The sequence below is a fragment of the Halichoerus grypus genome, chromosome 7 (assembly GCF_964656455.1).
Source record: "Halichoerus grypus chromosome 7, mHalGry1.hap1.1, whole genome shotgun sequence".
In the NCBI taxonomy this organism is placed as follows: Eukaryota; Metazoa; Chordata; class Mammalia; order Carnivora; family Phocidae; genus Halichoerus; species Halichoerus grypus.
The window spans coordinates 111,965,949-111,993,489 of NC_135718.1; the positions used below are offsets into that span (position 1 = coordinate 111,965,949).

At 43.7% G+C, this 27,541-nt stretch overlaps 1 protein-coding gene across 7 annotated transcripts in view; it reads right to left on the minus strand.

Annotated features, from left to right (window-relative positions):
- Nucleotides 1-219: 219 nt before the first annotated feature.
- Nucleotides 220-27,541, minus strand: part of RGL1 (ral guanine nucleotide dissociation stimulator like 1) — a 242,914-nt gene continuing 215,592 nt past the window's right edge. For 6 of the 7 annotated variants that reach the window (XM_078078067.1, XM_036076690.2, XM_036076709.2 and 3 more), the window contains 8 exons: nucleotides 25,257-25,343; nucleotides 23,907-23,939; nucleotides 21,785-21,906; nucleotides 19,162-19,251; nucleotides 13,860-14,046; nucleotides 9,571-9,825; nucleotides 5,471-5,585; nucleotides 220-2,673 (listed from right to left, as the gene is read on the minus strand). In XM_078078067.1, the coding sequence (XP_077934193.1) occupies nucleotides 2,486-2,673; nucleotides 5,471-5,585; nucleotides 9,571-9,825; nucleotides 13,860-14,046; nucleotides 19,162-19,251; nucleotides 21,785-21,906; nucleotides 23,907-23,939; nucleotides 25,257-25,343 (1,077 nt within the window). In that variant the 3' untranslated portion in view covers nucleotides 220-2,485. The remainder of the gene's footprint in view (nucleotides 2,674-5,470; nucleotides 5,586-9,570; nucleotides 9,826-13,859; nucleotides 14,047-19,161; nucleotides 19,252-21,784; nucleotides 21,907-23,906; nucleotides 23,940-25,256; nucleotides 25,344-27,541) is intronic. The other variant, XM_078078068.1, reaches the window with a different exon arrangement.

Genomic DNA, 27,541 nt, shown 5'->3' on the forward strand with positions numbered 1-27,541 from the left:
TACCAGATTGCAGTTTCCTAAGGATGTCACTCTCTCCCCCAAATGCTCGTGACATCACCAGTGGAGAGGATCCCCTCCTAACTCCACTGGCTGTCCCTCTGCTCCCCCCAGCCGAGCCAGAGTGGGCTTGCGACAAGCTTACGGACACATCTGGATCCCAGAACCACCCGATGAATACTCCGGATACGAACCCAGAACGCACCTGATGAATACTCCAGATACAATCCCTTTGGGTCTGGCAGCACATGCCAACCAAGTCCCAAACCAGTTTATTAGTTTAACCAAAAGGTAAACAGACGATGGAGATGCAGAAAGACGAGCATGCGAGCAGCTAAAAGCATTACCCAGCTGTCCACCAGGAAACAAATTTAAGACATTGAAAGTGGCATTAAATAAATGAGGCTATGTTTTATCTACGTGGAATTTCCACTGTCTTTAAAAAAGGAAAATATATATATATATATATATATATTTTTACATTGCAGTATATAAATCTAGACTCTACATATACAGTACAATACACAGGGCGAGCACACAGGCGCGACTCCTAGGTCTTTGCAGCCACACCCTAAACCAGGCCAAGGGTCCTATATTTTGCGACCCGCAAACCAAGTAATTCAGGCTGAGGATACATTTACTTCAATCTCCATGATGTCTAGCACCCTGGCCATCTCTCCTCCAAGCACAGAAGTACAAATCGGACGAGCCTTGCAAACTGAAGAAAGTGCTTTTCAACCAGCTGAAACCCAGTCGGTCTTCTAATGCACCGTCTGATCTCCTAGAAAGACCTAAAGGAAATGCGAGGCCTTCCTGGCTCATTCTTTGGTCCACTGCCACACATCTCCAAACTTTCCCTGGTGTTTCTTGCAGATTTCATATGGCTATTTACATGACATAAATCTCACGTAACCTTGGGGAGCTGTCTTAACAGGATTAGGAAAAAGGAAGAAAAAAAGCTTCATGTTACAATCTATACTTCGTATCTGGGTTGGTTCTTTTTATTTTTGGAATAAAAACTGGTATTTTGAGAATTTTTTTTTTTCTTAAAAAGGACATTCTGAAAGTGCTTCTTACACATGTCAATATCCCACATTATGGCTTTTTAGTTCAAACCCCAGCACAGCTCAGATTTGGAAGGGAGAGGGTGATGGTGTTCCTAGAGACAAAAATGTCATTTAACAGTAACACTGTGACAGCAAGTGTGGGGACCTGAAAAAAAAATGTTATTGATTCCCTCTGGAAGAAATGTACCTCGTTAGAAAGGATTTAGATGGTCTACGTAGCCCCATTTCTTTCCCCGTGACTAGGCACAGTAATGCTGTAGAAGTTAGTAAGTAAAACAGGCCGCTGCTATGAGCAGGGAACATCTTCCAAGGGGCTACCAACAGAGCGCTTGCCGTTCAGAAAGCTTTCACAGGCTCAAAATGATCCAACAGAGTCCATTGCAGTAGGAATTTCTACACCTGAGGAACAAATTGCACGTAACAGAGAGGTACTAGGATCCAGATGGCGACAGACTCCAGACATACAGTTTTACATGCAAAAGGCGGCGATCAGAAATGGCAACGAAGTAGTGGCATTCCGAGACAGGTAAGAGTCCAAGCGAGTCACCATTCTTTTGTGCTTTCTTTTCCGGCTGAGAAGCTACCAAAGAGCATGGCTACTTGTGCAGTAATGATTGTGGTCTGTTCGCTGGGGGGACCGGGGGAACAGAAACACAATGCCAGAAATCAAAATGGGCTTGTGTTGACTCCAGAGGTGTCGCGATGGCTGGACCGGCGGGTCAGACGGGCCTCCGAAGCTCCTCGTTGCCCTCCCTCCCTGGGGTTGCAGAAAGTGGCAGATGCGGGCAGAGGTCGAAAGCCCACTGGCTCATCCAAACCCTTTTGGAAGCGGCCTTTCATTCAGCCGTGGCCGTTCCGGCCTCTGCAGCGCAGGTGTTCTGGTGGCACTTGATGGAGAAGGGAATTCTTTCCCTTTATAAACATGGTTGGACTTCGTATAATACTGGCACAAAGGACACTGTATTCCTAGGACTGATTCCATTTACTTGGAAGGTAGGAGACTCGGTTTTCAGTTCTTTCTATTTCCCTGTAAAAAGTGACCTCAACATCCCAGGCCATTGTGCAAATTCCTTTTTCCATAGTCCAGAATATCCCATAAGTCCCTCATATATTTATATATATATACACATACATCCTTAATATGTGTATACATATATATATATTTATAAAAGTGGATAATTTTGCATTTCAGTCTCAAATAGGTCAAAGAGAATCAGTGAAACATTCATCCATTTCCTTGTCAAACTCATCCCCGATTTTCCCACAATGCCCATCTTGGTGTCTTGCACACCAGAGGTACTCAATAAGTATCTGTTGACTTCACCAACGATCCTCTAACACTGGATGGTCGTTGCAATCACCACGGCCTGCTCTCAGCCCCACTCTGCGTTTGGCCAGCGAGGGGCCACCGGTCCCTCCGTTCAGAGGGTGATTTTGCTGTGCCTGCTGTTCCAGCAGCCCCGTTTAGCTGTCCTGGGCAGTGTCAAGCTGGTCCGGCTACGCAATTTCACTTGTTCTTCCATGGAGTTCTTTTTGCGCAAAATGAAGTCAAAGTTCACTTGGCTGTTCATGGCATAAAAGACGTTGGCCGAGTCTGGGATCACGAGTTCTGAAAGAGATCAGGAGAGGGAAGGCAGTCAGCTGGTGTAGGTCAGCCCAGCACTGACCATGGCAGGTGGAGATTTTGTCCAGCCACAAGGCAGGGACTCTGGCCCCGTGTCCCCGGGATGTGAACGGAACCAGGCAATGACTACCACCCCCCGCCAAAGTTGGCGCGCTCGACTCCTCAACCCCAATTTTTAAAAATGAAGTGCAAATACGACCTTAGAAATTTGACCCATGAACTAAATGTTCAACTGCAGACTATTCTAGCTAGAAGAAAGTGCAGTGGAAAACAAAGGCCAAGCGACATGGAAGGACACTCCCAGCATCGCAGCCAGGCAATGGCAGAACTGGGACTCCAACCCAGTGTCCTTCCTCCCACGGTCCACTTGCTACTCCAGCATGCAGCCTTTCTCAGATACTGAGAGACTCCAATGACATGGGGGAGAAAAGAAAAATCTACAGGTTTTTCCAGAACTTTCTACTTGGAATATTGAAATATTTGTTGAAGTAATCCCAAATCAAACCAGTTTAATACTGAACACCATCCAAATAAGAATGTGTATATCTGTTAACATTTGAAGTGTATCTACTTCAGTGGTTCCTAACCAGAGAGCCACAATTTCTGAACAAGGACAATGCCAAGTATAAGATGAAATCATCAGGCAAAGTTATTTTAATTCATTTTTACATTTTAAAAGAAGGTATATACTATTTAGCACTCAGGGGTAATGGGTATCTAAGGAAACCAAATGGGGGATAAAAGAGGTGAGATGGGCAAGTCTACATCGGTGACAGTGGAGTGGGGGGGCCATCAGCAGAGGCATCTGCTTGCGGGTTCAGTGAGGCTGATGTTAACTTCAAACACAGGCATTCTATGGCAGGACTGATGCAATCAGGTTCTCAGTGACTCTAGTACCTTTTGCACAAATGTTCCACAAAGAATAACTCCCTTAAAGTGTCCCCAATCTCCTGCCCACATATCCCTGGGCAAGTAATAATTCACCTCACAGCGACATGTCACTTAGCATACCTCCAAAGTACTTGTGGGCACCTTACTTCTTGTTATCTTCACAACCACCCTGTGATGTAGGAAGCTCTAGTAGGGTACTGCCTCCTTTTCACTGAGGCCCAAGGCCCGAGGAGGTCAAGCAGCCCACCTAAGACCACCCAAGTGGTGAAGAAAGCTGGGCCCAGACTACACCTCGGGGCTCCTGGTTCTTCAGAATCACCGGCCTCACCTTAGCATTGTTTTGTGGGCAACATGGTCAAACTCAAGAGACCACGCTTTAGACCTAGAATTTTAACTGTAACAACAATAAAAGATATAACTGACAGGGGTTTGCCCCTCAACTGAGGGCTCAGCTGAACGAATGAGCAAACTCCCAAGAGGTAATTGAAAAATAATTTCCTCAGGGGCTACAGCTTTTCATCTCTAGGAAAAGATACAGCCACTCTTCTCTGGGCCCAAGTTATAGTCCTGGGTGATCTGTTGGCCAAATGGAGTGGGAATAGCTGCTCCCTTCTCATATCCCCAACTTCTATAATCCTTCTTTTCGTGATAGGGCAGCTGCTTGTTAGTGAATAGCCCTATTAAGATGCTTGAATCAGTTAGCGTCGGGTCTGTCGGCAGATAGGGCTGGCCTCAGTCAACAACCGCACTTGGAAAGAGACTTAGGGTGACTGAGTTTCTGTGATGTGACAGGGTCCAGAGAAGTCACCTACCAGCCTGTCTCCTCCTCTCAACAAATACAATCCCAATTCAAACCAGCAAAATATAGATACATTTCAGGTGAGTATTTTCCCAGCGTTTTCATAAAAGGAATTTCTGCGAAGAGTGGGTTCCTAGGCATCCTGAAGTACGATCACCAGTTCTTTGCCTCAGGAATTGTGAGGTAAAGAGTCTTCAGATTCTAGGAGCACCTGGGTGGCTCAGGCAGGTAAGCGTCTGCCTTCAGCTCAGGTCACGATCTCAGGTCCTGGGGTCGAGCCCCACGTGGGGCTCCCTGATCAGCGGGAAGCCTGCTTCTCCCTCTCCCTCTGCCTCTCTCTCACTCAAATAAATAAATAAAATCTTTTTTAAAAAAAAGAGTCTTCAGATTCTGGAGTGAGAAGCTTTTGCTACTTGAAGATCAATCATGAATAAAGATAAACTGAAAGATGAACCTAGAAGCCTCTCGCACATGATTCACTGAAAAAATGAGAAATTATTACAAGGACCGCTATGTTTCAGATGCACATACAACTTAGACATACATTATAGGGTAAAGGAGGTGCGCGGCCATCTGCAAAGACCCAAAAGAACCACCTCCCCCCCACCTTCTGACACAGGGCGAGACCTCTTCCTAGAAGAATGCTTGATATACAGTTTACAGAGAACGGGCAGGAGGGTGCTCAGCAAAACTGTAGAAAAAACAGGGTTGTGGCGGGGGTAGCTTGAGATGCTTCACTCTACAAGTGAGGTGATGGCATGGGTCCCCCACACAACACCACTCTTGCACAATTAAAAACCCCTACTTGGTTCCATAAAAAAAACCAAAAAACACAAAAAGGGGTGCCTGGGTGGCTCAGTCGGTTAAGCGTCTGCCTTCGGCTCAGGTCATGGTCCCAGGGTCCTGGGATCGAGCCCCGCATCGGGCTCCCTGCTCCGTGGGAAGCCTGCTTCTCCCTCTCCCTCTGCCCCTCCCTTGTGCTCTCTCTCTCTCAAATAAATAAAATCTTTAAAAAACCCCACAAAAACATTGCATTCATTTTCTAACTTCTAAAACCAGGGTAACCTGCCACAAGAAGCAGCACGTACCCACCTTTGCCCTCCGAGATGACCTGCACCAGCTCGTACTCCTCGGCTGGGTCTGCGTCCAGATTGTGCTTCAGCATTGCCCTCTGGATCACGGCAGGGGTTTTGTCCTGGCTCGTCAACTGCAAAGACAACGGATGGGTCTCTAAGTATTTCACCTCATGTTTCCTGAAAGAGTTCTCTCGACCCTCCTATTTTTGCTGCCTTGTGCCTTCTTGGGAGTAATGGCCCAGTGGAATGAGAACAGGACCAGGAGCCAGAACTCCTGGGTTCTAGTTCTGGTTCCACCCTTACTAGCCAAATGATGATGGGCTACCTACTCTCTCAGATCAAGTGTGTTCTCTTAGTGAAATAGAATGTGTGCCTTGCCTATCTCCTCCACATGGGTTGAGGTTCCAGTGTGGGGAAAAAGAGGAAGGTATGGTGAGGAAATGCATAGGATTTTGGTCCTGGGCCAAAATTAGCCTTACCTGTTGAGCACTGGTCACAACCTGTGGGTTAGAAATGGTCACAGTTCTGCACAATGACCATTTCAAAAAGCACAAGGGACTCCATGACCCAGCAATCTCGCTCATAGGTATTTACCAAGAGAAATGAAAACCTGTGTCCACAAAAGGACTTCTACTACAGAAATGTTCACAGCAGATTCGTTCGTAAAAGCCCCAAACTGGAATCAACCCGAATCTCCCTCAACAGGAGAGAACAGGGGAATGGACAAAGAGACTATAATACATTCCTGATAGAACACAACTTAGCCGTTATAAACTAAGAACTGACATATGCAACAATGTGGATGGATCTCAAAAGCATCATGTTGAGCAAAAAAAAAAAAAAAGACCCAAAAGATTACATGCTGCAGGAGTCTATTCTTTGAAAAACAGGCCACACTCATCTATAGTGTTAGAAAACTAACAACAAACCTTACCCTTCATTAAGGTTAAGGGGGGAATTGATTGGAAGGGGCACAGGGAATTTTGAGGGGGGATGGAAAATGTTCTTTATCTAGATTTGGGGTGGGAGTTACATAGATATAATAGAACTAAACACTTAAGATCTGTGTATGTAATCTATGTAAATTAGGCTTCAATAAAAATCAGCTTCTAAATGTTTAAAAATAATAAATCTAACATTTTGTTAGTGCAAGTAAAGGTCCTCCTCACCTCCAGTTCTGACTTTCTCCTCTTGATCCCTGCACATCAGCCAACTATTTGGAGGATGCTCAGGGCAAGGGGAAAAGAAGGCTGACTTTTATACCATCTCTTGAGTGATTTATTTACATTAGAAAGAATGCAAAAGAAAACACAGATTACTGTTCTCATCAGGGGGTAAGAGGACAGAGAAAGGAGGAAAAGGAAGAGGAGAGGAAGAACGTTCTCCAAGAAACTGTCCTCGAGGGCCCGAAGGTGACAGGGCCTAGATGTCTCCCTTTGGCAGGTAAGCGTCTGCCTTCAGCTCAGGTCATGATTTGGGGTTTGTGATTCAGTAAACAACATGCATTACAACGGGGTCCTTGTAAGCAACCAAGACCTTGTTCATTTGTCTATTACCTAAACATCCGGCGTATTCATTTCCAAGGGAGAAACAGATGCACACAAAATTCGGAAAGAGGAAATATGTGTTTTGAGAGTCTAAAGAAAATACTCCCACAGCCGGATCAAAGCGGACCGGAAGCATGAAGCTAAAGAGAAAGGATCCCACTCCGGGGATCTCTGTTGGGCTAAGGTGACTCATGTTAGGCTAAGTTGTCAACTTTAAACCTACCTAAGGAGAAAGCCAGGCTACCCTTATTTTCTTGACCTTAAGCTTCCCCAGGTGTGTCCAATCGAGGTGGGATATGGCCAAGGGCTTTCCTGGGGTGTTTATTCCTCTGTCCCATCAAAGGTACCGAGTGCGGTGGAGGATCACAATTAGTATCAACAGCTCACATACGGAACCAGCACCGTCCAGTAGACAGACATAATGAAAGCCTCGTTTCTAATTGTAAGTGTCTAGTAGCCATATTAAAAAAGTATTTTTAGAAGGGAAATCAATTTTAATAATATATTTTATTTAATCTGATACATCCAAACTATTATTTCAGCATATAATCCAGACAAAAATTGCCAATGAGAAATTCTTTCTTTCTTTTGTACTAAGTCTTCAAAATCTGGTGTATATTTTACACTCAGGGCACATCTCAATTTGGACTATTCCCATTTTAAATGCTCAACTGCCACACGTGCCCAGTGGCTAATGTACGGAGGGCGCAGTATCGAGTGACGCTGGGGTGTCACCTTCATGGACCTTAAATACAGAAGGCAAGGAATTCCCTGTGCCTCTTCCCTGAGCTTCACTTCTAATCCCACAGGTTAGCTTGGCCTGTTTTTGAAAGGGAAGACTCCTGCGGCATGTAATCCTTTGTCTGGGTTCTTTAGCTCAACATGGTGTTTTAGAGACCCATCCCCATAGTTGCACGTGTCAGCTCTTCACTTTCACTTCAGAGACACCGAAGAGTTACAAAGTGGGTCTTGCTTCTCTGGTCAGCACATGTAAGAGAAGCCATGTGAGGAAGCCCCATAGAGGACACAATAATAACATCGGTGACACGGGTTCCCGGTGGTTCTCCCACCTCTCTCCCGCTCCTGGTGTGGCCCCGTCCACCCAATGGGCTGGATGACTCCCTCCCAGTATTTGACCCCAGAACCAGCCTGGCACCAACAGGGCTTCTGCCCATCTATTAGACAATGCCAGCTGGATGTCCCACTGGTCCCTCCAATTTTAGCACCCTCAAACCCCCCTTTTCAGGCAGTTCATACCTCACTTAATAGGACCACCAACCACCAAGCTGCCTGGACAGCCTTCAGTTTTCCCTCTTCCTCATCCCCCACCATAGTAACATGAAGTTGATGACTAAACAATTACACCTCATAAAAATCTTTCAAAAATCCATCTTGTCTCCAGCCACATGACCGTCATTCAAGCCCTTATCATCCTCCACAAGGACTATGATAACAGCTTCTTATCTCGCTTCTTCGCTTTCAGTCTACCCCCACACCCCAGCACCATCTCCACAATGTCAGCTACTTTTTCCAGTGAACAAATCTGATGACAACTGAAAAACCTTCAACGAGATGCTACTGCCTGTAGGACATAAACTCCTTCACGAGGGCTGCAGGCCCTTTACAATCTGGTCTCACTTCTACTAGAGAATTCAGTACATTTTCAATACTGCTTTATGATCTCCCTTTTGATTGTAAGTCCCTCAAAGACAGAAATGCCCCACTCATCTCCCCATCCCCAAAGCCTGGCCCAGTGACTAGCACACAACTAATGTTCAAGAAATATTTTGTTGATTTGATGAATTACATAGGAAAGCTTTCCTTTGGAATGTGAGAAGACAGTGAGTGCCTCCATATTACTTATGTCATTTTCAGAGCTGAGCTTGTAAGCTCTCAGTGCATCCCCCAAGAAGGCGAGTGATGAAAATGAGGGAAGATAGAGAATTACCGTGGGATGCGCTGCCAACGAGAACCTGCTCTTTAATACGTGACATGTCCTATAAACGAAGGAGTCTCTTCCTGTGACAACACTCCCAAGGTTATTACCAGGAGAGGCTCTGAATGCACTCCAAAAAGCTCGCCATTAATTCCAAACATTTTTGAGATTGAGTCACAAACACGGTTTTTACAAGAAGCGCAAAAAGGTCAGTCTTGTGGACTCAAACCGCACTTCCAGCTCCATCATTCACCTTACTAAGTTTGATTCCAAATGACGAAAGGAGAAAAATGTGGGAGCACAGAGTTGACTGTTGAGAACGCATGGGAATTCATGATAAACGCAGACATGGGATTCCCCAGGAAGACTTCCGATGCAGGAGTGGCATCTTCCCTGGAATACGTTTCTACACTCATTCAAATTGATCGTTTTGAAAAAAGCAACACTGACCGGGATGAGTAAGTCTTAGCAAATTTTAAGATGTGAAAATTGTATCTTATGGGCACTGCTGGTATGAAGATTTTTTTTATATATATATATAAATCCATTAGTGGCGTCTACCCAGGGAGATCTGGGTGTGTATTCAGTCTGGGCGAATGCGTCAGCATTTGGGTGTGGGTCTGAGTGCCTTACCATGATGCTCTTGTACATGTTCCCATTGTTGTCCTCGACACTGATGCGAATTATGCAGGTGTCTTCATTCTGTTGGTTGTAAACGGGAGGCAGCACTGTCGAGGTAATGGATGTCACAGAGACGGAGCGCTTGTGGATTTTAGGGTTGTTGTTGCAGGATGGAGGGGAGGAGAGGGGGTTCATTAAGGACGACATCCCTGAGGAAGCTGTGTCCATGGAATGGATGGAGGAACATGATGAGGAAGACTCAGAGAGCTGAAAGAGTAAACATAACCCAGAAGAAAACATTAGTGTTAGAACCTTGGCCAATGGGGTGCCTCACGACTGTCAAAGCAGAGGTAGACGCTAACTGAGGTGAATAAACATCCGTTACTTCCTCCCTAAGAGCCCACAGCACACACGGATCTTGTCCCTGGTGCAAGCACCCTTTTGGCAGATGCTTATTAGCGACTCCATACTTGCCCTGGTCCCTCGCATCCAGGTCTCGCAATTCCCCCCTTTTAAGGAAGTGGCCAGCAGATGGCAGCAAATACCAGAAACTAGAGGCAATATGGACTCCGGGAGGAAGTCGGAAGCTTCAGGGCTGGAGGAAAGCCTTACTTACCAAGAGTTTATCCAGTCCTACTGTCCTGAGTGGGAACGCCGCTTAACAAGCCCAACCAAGATCATTCCTATCCTGGCTCCACTTCACAATCAGATTATGTAGCAGGAGAGAAATGTCTGTACTTTTAGAAGCTTCTAAGATAAGGACCACAGATTACACAGCTCTGCATGGACTATTAGTCCTAGAAAGGCTCCTGCACATCACCCAGCCCCAGTGGCACTCTACAGCTGAGGAACCCGAGGCCAAAGAAAAAACCGTCAGCAGCACCACCATGACACGCTCCCGAGCTCCCTGACTCCCACGGCCAGGTTCACAGGGCGGGCACCCAGCCAAGGCTCAGTCTAAAGTTGATGGGAAGTGGTAAATGAACACAGTACGTCACTACCTTGGTGTCAGTTAGCACTGCGACGTTTGTGAGGAGCTTTCATATTTCTCATCTCATGTTGCTCTCACAACTATCTTGTGAACAAAATACAGAGCATGATAAAGGGAAAGAAGACTCAGAGAAATACAGTGACTTGCCCAAAGGGAACACAGCCTTTGAGCAGGTTCCATCACTTTCTACATTTGCTTCTAGAACCAACTATATACATTTTCACATCCTATATCAAGGACAATTAAGGAATGAGGTGCTATAGTTAATGTGTTTTCCGACTAACTACATAGTTACCATAAACAATATAAAATTAATTACCAAGGAAACAGGAGGCCCAAAACTCAGCAGGTTGTGTTAAAAAAAAAAGTCATTAAATGGAATCATTTTAAATATCAATTCTTGCTGTTGAAAATTACAAATAATTTCTCAGAGTGTGTGAAGCTAAATTATACCACATTAATCCTATCAAATATTTTGGAAGTCATTTAAAAAATAAATAACTTACAAATGTCTCTCATACCTGTCTGCCTTTCCATGGAAACAGAACAGAAATTTAGCATTCTGATTCTCTAGCTTCCAAGTAAAATGGAGTTTACTCTATTTTATTTCCTATGGACTTCTTCCTATGGCATAACTGTACAGGAAATTCCACTGTATGATTAGTTTAATTAGAACCAGCAAGCTGATTTGACCTCCCTAACTGTGGCTCTATCACAGTGTGGTTTAGTAACATTTTTGGTCTATTTTTGCAAGTGAATCAACTTTGTAGCTCAATTTGGGGGCTGATGGTGCAGTTTTAATAGCATCACTTTGCTTGAAGGTGCGCCACACAGTCGCGAAGACGGTCCATTTTCCAATTATTGGTTCAATTCTTTCACCTCCTTTTTCTCTATATAAATCCTTTTCCCTCTGTTAGATTTTCCCTAATTTTAATGACTTTTATGATTAAGATAAACTGTTGTAGATGCCTGGGTTATAGCAGCTTTAAATGGACCACCTGATGAAGCCCAGTTCTTACTGAGAATTTACTATGAGGAGCAAGTGTGAAAATAAATTTAGAGGGTGCCTGGACGGCTTAGTCCGTTAAGTGTCTGCCTTCGGCTCAGGTCACAATCCCGGGATCCTGGGATTGAGTCCCACATCAGGCTCCCTGCTCAGCGGGGAGTCTGCTTCTCCCTGTCCCTCTGCCCCTCCCCCTGTTTGTGCTCTCTCTCTAATAAATAAATAAAATCTTTTAAAAACAGAAAGAAAATAAATGTTTAGAAATCATGATCAGGGGGTTGAAGAAAAAGGAATGCAAAGTCTACTTCACTGAAAAGAGCAACCTCAGGGAGTACCCCTGGGAAAGGCACGGGAGGATCCAGGGTAGGGAGAGACTAGGGAGGTCATCCAGGTCCCGCTACGCAGTGAGCAAGGGGAACCGAAGCCTCTCCAGTTGACATTCAGGAAGACTGTAGCCCAGCAACTACTTGCATCCAAGTCAATGATTCAGCTTTAAACCTAGAGAAATTCCTGACTCTGAAAGGTTCATCAGAAGAATAAAAATTCATGACTTGTGTAAGAAATTGAAGCACCCATGTGATAAGGGAGGAGACAAAAAGGATACAGCAAGGGCTGTGCAAATGACACACATGGGGCTTCTGGGTAGTTTTCAAAGGCTCAGCCGGGACCTGTGAGCACATCCAGTGCACCGACAGCTGTGAGGGTGAGTCCATCCCTCCCCGGACAGCGAGGAATCCCCCAAAGATGTGTGCAAGACTTCTATTGTCACTTGTGTACGATGTCTACCATCAGAAACGGGGGCTACAAAGCATAAGAACCTGTCAACAGGTGAATAATGAGACTTCACTCCAGATTTTAAACAAATTCAATGCTGCATGTCAAGTCACAGAGAATGATTATATCGCTGATTTAGGAAATACACCTGAGAAAACAGAGAACAGACTCATAGGAGTTTGCAGAGCTTTTCCTTCAATGTTTGGAGGATGTGTCTCTGGATTTCCAAGTAGAAAGGTAAGAAATCCAGCAGGGGCAGCACCTGAGACATCTCAGCCTGGTGACTCCTGAGTCAGATGTGGTCCATCCTGGGTTGGCTACACTATGACAAGGTCACTTGAAGGTTTCCATACTGCTGCTGTTGTTTGTAACACAATGTGAAACCATACACCAATCCCCTGACAGAATGGCAGATACAAACAGAATGGAGGAATTCTTCCCAACACTCCACCTCATTGGCCTACGGATAAGCTAAAGGGCCAACAGTCACTCACACAGCAAGTCTGGCTGGCCAAAAATCTCCCCCAAATGGTGCAAATTCTAGTCATGTCACAGTTGACATCTCTGACCCAAGCTTCTTGACCAACAGATTGAAGCAGATGTATACAGAAGATTAAGACAAATCTTGTTTCCTTGTTATTTCTTTATGAAACCATGGAACATGGAAACTCTCTATGGGAATGGGAATTCTTTTATCACCTCTCATCACTTTCTCTTTTCTGGGACATGGCAGATTGTATAATTCCTACCAATTCTTGATTCTCCTCAGCATCCATGCCCTTTGCCCTGTGACTCCACAGTTCCTCCCATTGGAAGGAGTTCCCTGCCTCATTTATTTAGATGAGATTTGGCCACATGATTTGCTTTGGGCAATGGAATGTTGGTGGGTATGACTGAAGTAGAGGCTTGACACATACTTGTGGGGTCAGGCTTGCTCTCCTGCTCATTTGTCTTAGCATACTAACAGCATGGCCTGGGGAGCCTCATTACTCCAAGAATGAGAGGCAGGGAGAGCACACTTGGACCAAATCCATGGCCTAGGGCCAAGCCCAACGCACATCAACCAACCTACAGATGCATGAGAGAGAATAAGTGGTTGTTGTTTTAAGTCACTGAGTTTAGGAGTGGTTTGCTATGTAAGATTACTGCAGTAAAAGCATGGCTAAGACAAGGTATGACACCAAGAGGTTGACACATCTCTGCCTCTTGACTTTTCACTCCTTCTAAGAAAATCCAACGCCTCCTAAATAAAGCATACCTCATGTTACAGGCCACAACCCTTCAGTCACCATTGGATGTGGGTCCAGAACAATATTTTCAAGGCCAGTTGAATAAACCAACATGCTCATTGTTTTTAGACCTGTCTCTATAAGGAATGGGTCCCGAGACTGAATTCTGCTTTGACAGCTCTTAAAACATGACTTTCAAAACACTGTAGAGTGATAAACTTGAAAACAGACATTCTCGTGTGGCAAACACTAAACTATGTCAGGTGTCTACATTGGGAATTATGGGAAGGGAATAAGCATATACCTTTTTTTGAGGCTCATCAGGTGTGTCCATGGGCGTGATAGAGCCCTCCTCAGCCTCTGAGTGGTTTGACTCGCAGGATGACACACTGACAGAGTCCATGCTTTCGCCAGAGCTCCCACTGGCAGTGGACTTGGGCTGCTCTTTGGTGGGAGTGCTACTGGTAATGATGTCCGACCCCAGAAACAGTCTGCAAGAAACATAATGCCAGGCATTTGGGCTCTTACAAATCTGGAACCCATGATTAAGCAAATGTTTTGTGTTAATTAGCCCCTTAGCTGCTTTGTCAATCTTGCATGCCCTGTCATCACTGGACAATGTTTCCTATAAAGTGTCTCACAGATCATAGTAAACATCTTATCCAAATAGGTAATTTCCAGCCTCAAAGAACACACAGACTGCTTAGCTGAATGAGACGCCATAGAAATCTGAGGTCCTTCTAGATCAACAGTTCTTTATTTTTTAACATGCTATAGACCACTCTGGCAGGATCAAAATACTGTTGCTGTGTCCCCTATCACTTCCCACCGTAAAATGAACTACGAATGAGGCTAAGGAAGAAGGCTGGCTCTGCTTTGGTCAAGAAACCAAAGAGAAGGGGTGCCTGGGTGGCTCAGTCGGTTAAGCGTCTGCCTTCGGCTCAGGTCATGATCCCAGGGTCCTGGGATCGAGCCCCGCATCGGGCTCCCCGCTCAGCAGGAAGCCTGCTTCTCCTCTCCCACTCCCCCTGCTTGTGTTCCCTCTCTCGCTATGTCTCTCTCTGTCAATAAATAAATAAATAAATCTTAAAAAAAAAAAAAAAGAAACCAAAGAGGACAACTTCTGTTTCCAAACATCTGGTGAACTACAGGAAGCTAAACCACTTCACTATAAAACAACTAGAAAAGAAACATTAAAAACTCTTTTTAAAGTTGAGCTTGCAAGACAGTAAGGAAAATCCCTACAGGCCATAAATGAACAGGGAACTGAAAACCAGAAGCAACATGAGCTAATTCTGCAGCTGCTCTGGATGCAGATCGGGAAGTACCGATCTTGGTAAATGAGGGACAAGGGTTTTAACACAGATACAGACCCAAAGATGAGGGCTTCTGTTTATGGTGGGATGCTGAAACCGAAACCCCTTTTACAGAGCCAAGACCCTCAAAGGGCTATCCCTGTATAAGAAGATGGGCTAGAAAAATATCTTCCTACTGGCACAGGAAGACAACAAGGAAGCTTATCTGCCTTGGCCTGAACTTCGGTGAAAGGAAAACGCCTCCCCTGAAATCATGTGTGATCTTGCCCAGCACCTCACTCAGATTCACTACCAATGTGACCTAGGAACTAGGAACTCTCAGACCAGTAATACTCCTGTGCAAACTAGAATTAAAAAAAAAAACAAAAACCAAAAAAAAACAACAAAAACTTTCTGGAGGAATCTACCTTCAAACCAGGATGTAGAAGATTTTCTGATAAAGATGAGCTCATAATATAAAATTACAAAATACACACAAGGAAATATCCCACCCAAAGGGAGTTAAACAAGCATAACAAATAGCAGGTTTAGACTCCTGAGAATTTCAGAACTTTTGACCTACAAGACTTGTCAGAAAGAAACTAATAATTTAGTCATTAATTTGACAAATATTTGAGGGTCTACCATGGGCCAGGCTATAAAATAAATATGTTTAAGATATTAAAGACATAAGAAAAGAAATTGAAAACAGGAGTTAAGAACAAGATATCCTGACAAAATAACAGGAAGACAGTTTGAAAAAAAAAATTCACTTCTAGAGTGAAAAATGTAGTGATTTAAATGAAAAACTCAGTGGAAGGATTAAATAACTGTTGAAGAGAAAAACTGAACAAGATGATAGATCTGAAGAAAATCTTCAGAAATCAGCATCAAAATATAAAGACATGAAAATAAGAAAGGTTAAAAGACATGGAGATTGGAATAAGAAATGCTGACATGCATGTAAGAAGAGTTCCAAGAGAAGACAATTGAGAGAATGGAAGAGTGACCTTATCTAAGGAGATGGTAGCTGAGAAGATTCCAGAAGTAATGAACTGCATGAATCCTCAGACCCAGGAACCACGTCTTGAATAGGATAAATCAGACTCAATCCTCGCTTCAACCGTCTAACAGGATATCAAAGACAAAAGTAGTTCTTAAAAGCAACAAGGTGGGGGGCATAAAACAGAGGAACAGTAAATAAACAGATACCAGACATCTCAAAAGCAACAACAGAAATCAGAAGACACGGAATAATGTCTTCAAAGTGCTGAGTGTAAAGAACGGTCCTCCTTGAATTCTATACCCAGCTAAAAGAACTCTGAGAGTGAGCGCAAAATAAAGACATTCTCAGACAGAGATGGAGAGGGTTTACATTAACAGACGACGGGGAGAGGAGTAAAAGGAGGGAAGGGTAAGATGCAAGAAGGAAAGGCATGTAAAGAAACTAGCAAATGCAGCCAACCCCAAACAAGCACTGACTGTATAAAATAACAAGTAGCAACAATGAGCTTGATTTTTCATTAAATATTTCAGGCATTATCCCTCAAGTTCCAAGACCTGAAGCATATCTTTGTTCTGCCTCATCTCCACCCCCCGCACCTCCACCTCTTGCCCGTTTTCCATGTCGTCTCCTTTCTGGGACCTCCAGGCACTAATGGGGATAGAGGAAAAGAGCTAAACTCTGATCACAATTCACAGGAGAAAAAATAATGCCACTGTTGTACTGTTCCATGAATTCTGAGGAGTAGACCTTTAAAGGCTGTGGACTCGTGGTCCTCAGCCCATCATCTGAGAGTCTAGCTTAGAATGAAATTGTTCCAAGACTAAAAAAAGGTTCTTCCATTTGTACAACTCTATGAGGTCAGTTCTGCTTTGTAAAGGTTAATTCTAGCTCAATACTAGGCATCTCTGGCCTTCAGACCAAACACGCCTTTCCCGAAGGCCCCCAAATTCTTTCCAATTCTTTGGAAAATGGGTCATTAAATGTGGGGAGAGCAAAAAGTACATTTGCCACATTTTTAAAAATGCTAAGACGATAAAATATTTTGGAAATCGACAGGTATACAAACACCCTTATATGTACAAGAAATACGATGGGTGACATTGTGGCCTTTTTTATTCATGATAAACGTTCAAACTCAACTGCAGATACCAAAGGTTAAATTCAAGCATCTCGGCAAGATTTCACCAAGGAGAGACATGTACTCAATTTCGACCACACTTTATGCAGGCCACTGAGCCCTGATGATCCCGCTTCTCCTGGATTTCATGGGACTGTCCCTGCAGAGTTTGTGCATGAGCCAGAGTTGGTGCAGAGAGAGCACCCAGCACAATACAGATGGATGGCTGGGTTGGAGAGGGGTAGTGGGAAGCAGTTATATAAAAATTCATCTGCAGTGGCTACTGCCTAAGAACAGGGAAGAAAAAGCAAGAGGGCAAAGTAGAAGCACTTAGGATTGTATCCACCTGTGCAGACCTCTGACTGCCATAGCAGGTCCAGAAATTTCCAATTATTTCTGATGCAGATGACCATCAAGATGCCTGGCATTCCTTGACTCACCTCGCAGGGAGACTGATTCCCTGTGTAGGTGTCGATCTCACCAGCTGACAAGGCTTGGTCAGGCCCTTGGGTTATCTCAAAAGAGAGTTCAATCTCCTCCATAATTGCCATGATGAAAAGATAGCAAGATACTATGGAAAATTCTACAGAGGTCAATCTACAAGCTCATAAATCTAGTGTGCAGGAGGGCCAAATTAGGCATCTGAACAGAGAGAGGTGTGGCAAGAGATCAAGATTACCTTTAAAATGCTTTCTACAAAATCACGTCCCAACCTCATCTTCAAATGTCACCTGATATCAGGTGGAAGCCTGAGCAGTTTCTGTTAGTGGGAATATGGCAATATCTAAGTCTCTCTCCCTTGTCTTCCTTCCCTCCCTCCTCTTCTCCCTCCTCCACTTTTTACCTACTGCTCCATTGTTCCTTCCTCTCTCCCTTCAAAAAGTATTTTACCCCACAGGCAATATGGCAAAAAAGTTACAACCTGGGCTCTACAGCCAAGTCTTGGGTTTGAATCCAGATCTTCCAATAACTAACACACTATTTCCCCTGTCTGTGCCTTACTTTCCTGGTTTATAAAGTCAGTATAACAGTAGGAACTACCACTTAGGTTATTTTGTGGATTGGATGAGAAATACATGTATTGTTCTTAAAATGGTGTTGGCACATGGCTCAATGTATTCATTCAATAAATATTTATTAATTATCTACTATGTGCCAGGCACCATTCTAGGTCCTGGGGATACAGCAATGAGCAAAAACCAGACACACATGCCTGCCTTCATGGAGTTTGCATTCTAGATAATAAACAGACACACACAACATATAGTATGTCACATGGAGGTAAAGGCAACGGAGAAATGCAAAGCAGGTACAGGTGAGAGAGGATGCTATGGGCAGGTAAGGCGGATACGTTATAGTAGCAAGTAAGGTGGTTGGGGGAAGGCTCACTGAGAAGGTGACATTTCAGCAAACATCTGAAGGGAGTGAGGAGTGAGTCCTCTGGCCACCTGGGGACCAGTGTTCTAAGCAGAAGAAATGGCACGCCGAGCATGTTCAGCAAGGTCTGGGTGGCTGGAATGCAGAGTAGAGCGAGCCAGGAAAGATAAGGACAGTCAGGTATGGGATGGGCAGGCAGGCCTGGGATGACACTGCAGTTCCTGAAGAGTCTTGAGGGCCACGGTAAGGACTCCTGATTTTACTCAAAGGGAGGCAGGTATTATGAAGTTAGCTGTGGAGTGTCTCTTGCACGCCTGGCACCGAGCAGGGCATATAGCCACGAGTATCATGGACGAGGTTCCTGCTCTCTGGTGGCGAATGTTCCACCACAGGAAAGAGCCAGTGTGACTGAGAGGGATGGAGGCAGGCAGCAGCATCAGAGAGGGTGCTCTCTCAGGAGGTGACACCGTTGCCCACACCTGAAGGAGCCAGCCACAGAGAAAGAGCATGTCAGGCCAAAGAAACATCCTGTGCAAAGGCCCTGAGGCAGGAACAAGCCTGGTGTGGTTGGTGGATGGCTACCAGGTAGGCGTGGCTGGATCCTGGTGAACAAGGGGCAAGGCTGGTTGGGAGGAAGGTGGTCAAGAAGGTTGGGGAAGATCATGAAAGTCCTCCTAAGGTAGGATAAGGAATCAGGTGCTATATTCAAATAAACCATCGGAGGTCTTTAAGCAGGAGGTATAATCTGGTGTACGTTTTAAGAGACTACCAGGCTATTTGGTGGAGAAGGAATCAAGGAGGCAACACTCACAGGCTGAGCCTCTTCACCATGCTCTTCCGAGGCTTGGGCGACGTGGCGCCGGCATCAGCAGCTGCTTCGATCTCACAGGACAGGGCGTAGCTGGGGAAGAGGAGGGGGGTGGTGAGGCCAGAGCTGGAGAACTGAAGAACGGGTTGAAATTCATATGACCTGCCGATTTTGTTTTAGAGGAAGTCTCTGATGGTTCAAAGTAAAGATGCATGTACCATGTTGTTCCATCACCAGTATCAGAGGGGATGGACTTAATGACCAGATTTTACAAATTTACATGTGCGCCTCCCACTCTAATCCCCGTCCTGGCCTACGGACTGGGGCCCTTCAGTGCTTTGCGCCTCAAAGAGGGACTTGTGCGCTTTGGCAGCATCAAAGGCCAACCCCACTCTGTTTCCTGATCATTCTCACCCCACTACTGAGCCAGGGGGAGAATTATTTCTTGTCTGCTACTTCCCCCCACTACTCTGTGTGTGTGTGCGCACACGTGCTTAACTCTTTATCTAAGAGAAATGAAAGAAGAGACTTTTGCAAACTATCTAATCTCTAGTAAATAGACATAGGCAGTTATATTATTGGTAAAGATATCTGAATATGATTTTTAATTGTCAAAACACCCTAAATTTAAAGGCTCCAAATTCAGACATCTATATGCCAGGCAGACAGAACTTCCATAAGCACAAGAGGGATTTATATCTGACTTGAAATGTCTTTTATGAAAGCTTGTAGCTCTAACTTGTAGATGTATTTGGCTCTGGATAGGTGCAGAAGGGCGAGTGTGGTAAATAGTAGCTAGGTAATTTGTTAATTACGTGTACTTTTTTTAAACCTAAAGATGGTATCCAGATATTTGCTCATGTGTGGGCATTCATTGATAAAGGAATTTTTTAAATATTAACTTAAGCTCTAGAGGTTGTTGTAAATAGGAAGGAAAAAATGGGATATATTTAGCAAGATTCCTCTAACCATTAAAAAGTCAATTAATACAACTGACAAAAAGTTAATTATTACAGCTGATATTGTGAGCTTAGACTTTCTGATCCAGATCACCAGCCATGGTATGTATGTTCCATATGTGAGAAGGATGGACACATAGAGAGAAACTAACTTATACATACTGATCATCAGACCAGAAATGTAAGGTGAGGCAGTAACTGCTTTATTTTCTACATGGCAAAGAAAAAAATCTTCACCAACAAAGGAGTACTGAATCACAGGTTTGTTTTAATGTAACAGGACCAATCTACTCTGGGATAAAAAAAGGACCTCAGAAATCATCTATCTTCCAAATGAGGGTACCAAGGCTTACAGAGGTTATACGATTTGCCCAACATCATACAACAACCTTGAGAGCTTAGGTTGTAGGGTCAAGAAGATCAGAATTTAAAACCAAACTCTATCACTGACTAGAGTCAGTTATTCTCTGAATCTCAATTTCCTCATTGGCAAAATACTTACTTTGCTGTCGATTTTGCTCTCCCTGATGATAAACTTTCAAGGAAATCCCCTGGTCTATGGCAGGGGTTAGCAAATATTTTCTGTAAAGTACCAGATGGCAAATATTTCAGGCTTTGCAGGCTATATGGTCTCTCTTCCAACTACTTAACTGCCTTTAAAGCATGAAAGCAACCATAAATAAGATGTAAATCAATGGGCTGTATTCCAATAAAACTTTATTTATGGATACTAAAACTTGAATGTCAAATAACTATTCCATGTTATAATCTCCCTTTCTTTTTTTTCCCCAACCATTTAAAAATATCAAAATATGTGGTGGGCCAAATAGGGCCTGCAGACTCTCTGCTGGACTACAGGGTAAAGACTACACCCCTGCTGGGTGGACATTCAAGGCACTGGAGTTAATGTGCTTTTCCATGCTTGTCAACCATGATTTTGAAACCTGTCCCTTGTGTCCCAGCCACAACAGAGTTCTCACTGTTCTTCCAAATGCCAACCATGTCATGCCACTAAGCCTTTGCTCATGTTCTTCCCTCTGTCTGGAATGTTCTCTTCCAGTTCTCCTGGTGAAATCTTAGTTCTCCTTCACAGCCTAGTCCAAACGTTCACACCTTTCTGATGATCTTCCCTACTTCCCCCCATCCTTGACCAAATTGCTCCTGCCCATAGATCCTTCAGCACTTTAGCTACCCGCCAGATTTCAGTTCTTCATGAATCTGTCTCTCCTTCCCAACTGAAAGCTCCCTGGAAAGCTGGTCCCAATGAACAAAAATGACAAACACGGTGACGATGGAGGCAGCAGTGGTGGTGATGATGAGGGCAATGATGATCGGCACTTGAACGGTGCTTTTCCAAATACAATTTCATTTAATCCTCACAAACACTTTATGGAAAAGCATCCTGAAGATCAGGAAGAATCAGTGACTTATTCAAGGTTACAAAGATAAAAAAAAAAAATGGTAGAGCAAGAATCTGAAAGCACATGTTCTGATGCCATCCATCCACCTCTCCTTTGAAATACCATTATCCTTTGAAAACTGAGGTTCTAGAATCTACTAGCTGCTCACTAAATAGTTGCTGAAAAAATGGCCCAATGAGGAAATGGAGGTAGTATTCATTTCGCCAACATCGAAGCTCCACCCTGATGGACAATATGAGCACCTACCTCTCCTCCTCTGTTAGGAGCTGCTGCCTCTGGAACCACTGGATGAACTTTGGGTCTGGTGTCATACAATAGCTGTTGCAGGCAGATTGCAAGAGCTTTATTTGGGCAATCACTTCAAATTCCTACAGCAGACAGAACACCAAAAAGAAAGTAAATAATAAGGCCAACCCAATATATCTCTTTTCAACATGAAGACACACCACATTAGGATATACAATGGAGAAAACCATCTAGGACGACTCTGAAGTCCTGCCTTTCTTAGAAATAGAAGAACTGAATAACTCTTAAAAATTCCAACTCTGAATCCCTGTCTTTGTATGCTTACTTGTCAATCCCCACCCCGCCTTGAAAAAGGAAATTGATATAACTAAAACAGGCTAGCAGAGCAACCCAAACTAGTTATTACCTAAAGCCATAGTGGCTCCCTTTTTCTCTTTTAGGTTTTCATTCTAGGGATAGAAAACTTATTTTTTAAAGTTGTGTGCTTTTAAAGTATATTTTCAATTTCCATTTCTATTTCCTAAAAGAGAGAAAAAAAATTTCCTTTAAGTCAGGAGGCTCGTAAATTCCCCATTGCCATCTTCTTCAACCCTTACCCCTCAGTAAATAAGTTTTGGTAGGGTTGAATATCTAAACAGTCCAGGGCCTCATAAACTTGAATGTTTGGATTTCCTGAATCCTTGGGTTTTTACTACTCCAGTAAATCCTTTAACTAAATCTTTTAAAGCTCACAAGAGAAGCAAGTATATAATTATGTCCAAAATTATTTATACTTCTTTAGATGTTTCAATAAAGACTTTTTTTTAAGTCAGCAAAGGGTATAAGCCTTAGCTTTAGGTTTTATACTCAAATTTTCCAGAACTTTAACATGCTAGTCTTAAAAGGAAAGAGAGAGGCATCCAGGGTGATTCTGAAGTGAAAGGACAAAGATGGGTAACTCTGGAGCCCAGTAAGTAAATTTGTTTTATTGTTTCAGGACATGAAAGAAGAAACTCAACAACGGGCAGGGTCTGTGGGTATCAACTTCCCATCCAATAACCTCAGCTCTTGGTCTCAATAACCTCAAGGAATATTTATCATCATGCTAAAGAAGAAAGTATACTCTACCAGGGACAGAAGATTTACGTTTGTCTATTTGTCTATGTTAACATGAGCTCAGCCTGGTTGGCTCCTGAAGGTTTGGTTTAACCCAATTTCATTTCCTCCTGGAAGCTTCTCTGACCCCACAAGTTGGGGACTGATGCCCTTCTACATCTTCCTATGATATCCACGACTTCCACTCACAAGACCTTATCAGTTGTATTAGAACTGCCGACTTATTTGTCTACCTTCCTCCTGGACTGTGAAGTTTATGAGGGCAGGGAGTGCTGGGTTTTCTCTGCAGCAACCCCCAAACCTATCAGAGTGCTTGGCCCATGTGAGGTACGCCATCAATTTTTGGGGAGTAAAAGAATGAAAGAACGAAGGACTGAGTAAGCTTCCTTAGTCATGAGTGTTATGAGGTGAAGGCATTCCTTTGTTCACTCATTTTCCTTTGCATCATTTAAGTATCTATTTAAACACACCATTTTTACACTAAAACCATAGCAAATTTTCAAAGCTCTGTTTTCTCTCTTTTTTTTAGTGCTATGCAAAGCCATCCACTATTCTCTCCACAGAAAAATTCACCCCTTCCCATGCTGACAGGAAAGGGAGAGAATTATCGACATGTCACAGTGAACACCCTTTCCTTTCTTCACCATCTTTATTAACTCTTCCATATGTCATTTACTCTTTCAAAACCCCTTCTCTTTCATAGGATGAACCTGGTTGCCCAGGCTGATTATAAAGAAGAGATGAGGAAGGGTGAGGAAAGAAACGTGGGCTTTGCAGCAGCAGGACTGGGTCTGGGGGCTGGTTTCTGCACCTGGGAATTGAGGAAGATAAAACCTACTTCACAGCACTCTGGGGGAGTAATACACAGGATTGCACAAGGTACAATTGTATATGATAAGTGCTTGATAAATGCAAATTCTTTTTTTTTTTTTTTTTGCCTCTACAAAAAAAGGCTTAAGTCCCTGCTTCTCTTTTTTCATACCCAAATGAAGTAAAATGGAACACTGCAACCAAGACCTCTACTTACCCTTCTCCTTTTCTCAAAGTTTATCAGTCCACCCTGAAAGAAATTCAATAAAAAAAATAGTGACAAACCAAGCTACTTTGAAATACAGCCCTATGTTGTTCTATGAATCATTAAAATAGATCACAGGGATGATAAAGTCACAATGATCAATGACACTACAATTATGGCTACTATGTAGGAAGAGAAGCACTATTTGCTTCAAGAAAAACACTCTTTGAATTCTAATAGGACAGGATAGGCAGACAACCTTCTTATAAAATGTCCAAAACCAACTAAAATAGTTAATGATAAGGAAGTTACAATTTAGAATCCAAATACACTTGTAGAGCCAATAAGGGCAAAAGCTTGAGTAAATAGTCCATTACACTTTATTTCTTGACCCAAAGCCACAAAAACGATGGTCATTGACTCATACTGGAAACCAAATTGTCAATGGTTTATTAAAAGGGAAGTCACTTCTACATATAGCTTTGTGAAAAGTTAAGTTTCAATTCTTCATCCCCCCGCTCCTGTTCTCAGTAGGCTGAATATAACTTCTAAATCATCAGTCACTCCCCCAAAAATTCCCCAGTGCTAATGAGTGTTTCCTGAGATAAGCTGAGGCAGAGGACATGAAGAGACAGAGCTCGGGAAATGCAAAATGAATGAGCATGCCCACAACATCATGACGAGCTTGGAGGTAGGTACACGCAGAACCACCACCAGGCCTGCTAACTCTGATAGAGTAGAAGCAGACTCATCACATGTGGCAACCAGGGAGGGGACGGAAACTTAGATCTACAAGCAATCCTTAAATCTCACTTCAAATGTCAAATTTCTTCTCCACTTAATATGTTATTACAGCTACTAACAAGTAGCTTAACTTTCACTTCTCTTCCCCCTGAGAGAGAAAGAATGCACACACAAGAGAAGCACAAGAGCATCTCAGGGCAGGTAATTATATGAAAAAAGAAAAGAACAATTAAAAATCCACAAATTTGACCACCTCCCTACCCCACCAAGTAGAATATTAGGGCATATCAACCCCTCAGCCCTACCTGCCCAAATGCTACTCAAAATCAAGGTCTTTCTCGAACCCACTCCTTCTGTAAGGCCCTGCCATCACCCCTCCCCATCCCGCATATGGAACGGATGGTGACCTCCCCTCATCTCTCACTGCATTTCTGTCTGAATTCCTAGTATTTCCACAGTCATAGCTTCCACTGGCTTGTGAGTCACTTCCGGTGTTACTCTGCTTTGTGTTCCTCACAGCACCTAACACAGTGCCACGTTCATAATGGGCCCTCAACAGACACTAATAAAGTGAAATTCTCTGTTGGGTATCCAAGTCACCACATTCACACAACGCACCTCGATATAGTCCTGAAGAGCAGTGTCGAGCATGGTGAGGTCAGTCAGGAAGGTGCCCAGGTAGGGCACAGTCCCTTGCATCACACCCTGAAGAGCAAGCACAGCAAAACGGTCTTCGTTGTTACTAAAAAGTGGAAGGGTTTCAGAGGCCTCCACGCTGGAGCAAATGCACCCATTGTTGGCTAAATTTGGCAAGTGACCGTTCATAGTTGAAGGCAGCAATCTTTGGCCAGGTAAGCCTTGACAGCATTCAGAGAAAATGAAGGACCATTGAAGACCATTAGTGTTAACCTCCATGAATGAAATTTTTAAGATTTTTAAAAAGGATGGGAATTATTATCACCTAATCTTTTTTTTTTTAAAGATTTTATTTATTTATTTATAAGACAGAGAGAGACACAGCGAGAGAGGGAACACAAGTAGGGGGAGTGGGAGAGGGAGAAGCAGGCTTCCCGCGGAGCAGGGAGCCCGATGCAGGGCTCGATCCCAGGACCCTGGGATCATGACCTGAGCCAAAGGCAGACGCTTAACGACTGAGCCACCCAGGCGCCCCTCTAACTTTCAAAGTTAGGAAAATAGGCCTCAAAGCCAGGAGATCATACAAGTATGTTCAAGAGTGTTCACAAAGGATTCATATTTTGCTTAGGCTGCTTCAAGGGATGGCTTTTCTCTTTCAGAGTGTGTGGATATTCCTGGGGGTTTGGAATGGCTTCACCATTGGTAAGGGAGGGCAACTGTACATTGAGGAAGAGTGTATACCACAAGAGCATGGGTGTCACTATGAAAATGGTCTCTTGGGGGGCACCTGGGTGGCTCAGTCAGTTAAGCGTCTGCCTTCAGCTCAGGTCATGATCCCAGGGTCCTGGGATCGAGTCCCGCACTGGGCTCCCTGCTCAGTGGGGAGCCTGCTTCTCCCTCTCCCCCTGCTTGTTCTCTCTCTCTCTCAAATAAATAAATAAAATCCTTTTTAAAAATGGGCTAGATTTTGTGGCTCACTTCCAAAGGATAGAAGCGGGAAAGGGAAAAATGGTAACTTTAAAGTGGAAAATCTGGCAAAATACTACCTTAACTAAGTGATGAGGGTTAATTAACATCACCAGTGACTCTTTGATGGGACGTGATGAGAATGGCACTTCATTTCTGTGATATCCTTTCCCCAAATCCATAATCTCAGCCTATTCACTAGGAAACAACACACACCTTCTGATTATGGGACATTCTAAAGATACCAGGACAGTATTCCAGAAGACTGTGAAGGTAGGGAGCAACAAGGAAGGCTGAGAAGCTCTCACAGAGCAGAGAGGCCTGGGGAGACAGGACAGCATCTTACAGCGTGGTCCCCTGGCCTGGCTCCTGGAGCAGAAAGAGCGTCCTCATGCAAAAGTGGTGAAATCCCAATCAAGTCTGGATTTCAGTTCACAGTTCACACCAGCACTAGGGTGTTGGTGCCTCAAGCTTGACAGATGGGCCATGGCCAGAGAGAGTGTTGACAATGGGGGACACGGGCTGAGGGCTTCAGAGAAACTCCATGTACTATCTGGAACTTATCCGTAAACTCATAGTAAAAAGTTTATTTATTTTTTTTAAATTGTCCCTTGGAAATGAAGACAGAATCACTTCAACTGCAGGTATACACAGTATTAATCTCATGAAATTTCCTTTGAGATCATCTCAATTCTCCGTAAGGCCACTGAGGCACTAACTTCCGTGGATACCTTCTCACTTCCATTCAGGCACTTAGGATATTCTGGAAGAAAACACAGCCCCAGCCAGGGCAGGACCAGGTTGCTCCATGGGAGGCCAGCTGTCTCCTTGGCCAGAACTGACTGGAGAGGTTCACCCCGAGGACTCTCTCTCAGGCACAGTTTGTCCTTCCCTGTTATGTGCACAAGGTCTCATCCTGAACTAAAATAATCTTTTTTTAGCAGCTATTTTTAACTTATCTTTGAACAACTAAAAAAAAGTCTGAAATGCTGTGAAATGTTTCATAGGCTTTATGGTACAGAAGAGTCCTATCATTCAAACACAACATTTCTGATTTATGTCCAGCCTTCCAAAGAAGGAGAAAATCCTCCCAAAGCAGGGATGAGAAGATCTAGAAGTTGTCAGTCTCTTAATCTCCTCTCTCTCTGGTTTTCCCTCTTCCATGCTAAAAGGAGAGTTTTAAAAATAAAGCTTTAAGATAAAGCTAAAGATGGTAACTATCTTTCAGTCTTAAGGAAGGAGGTACGGTATTCCTGAGTATTGAAAAACTAGAAAAACGTTTGGCTAGTCCTTGGGATTAG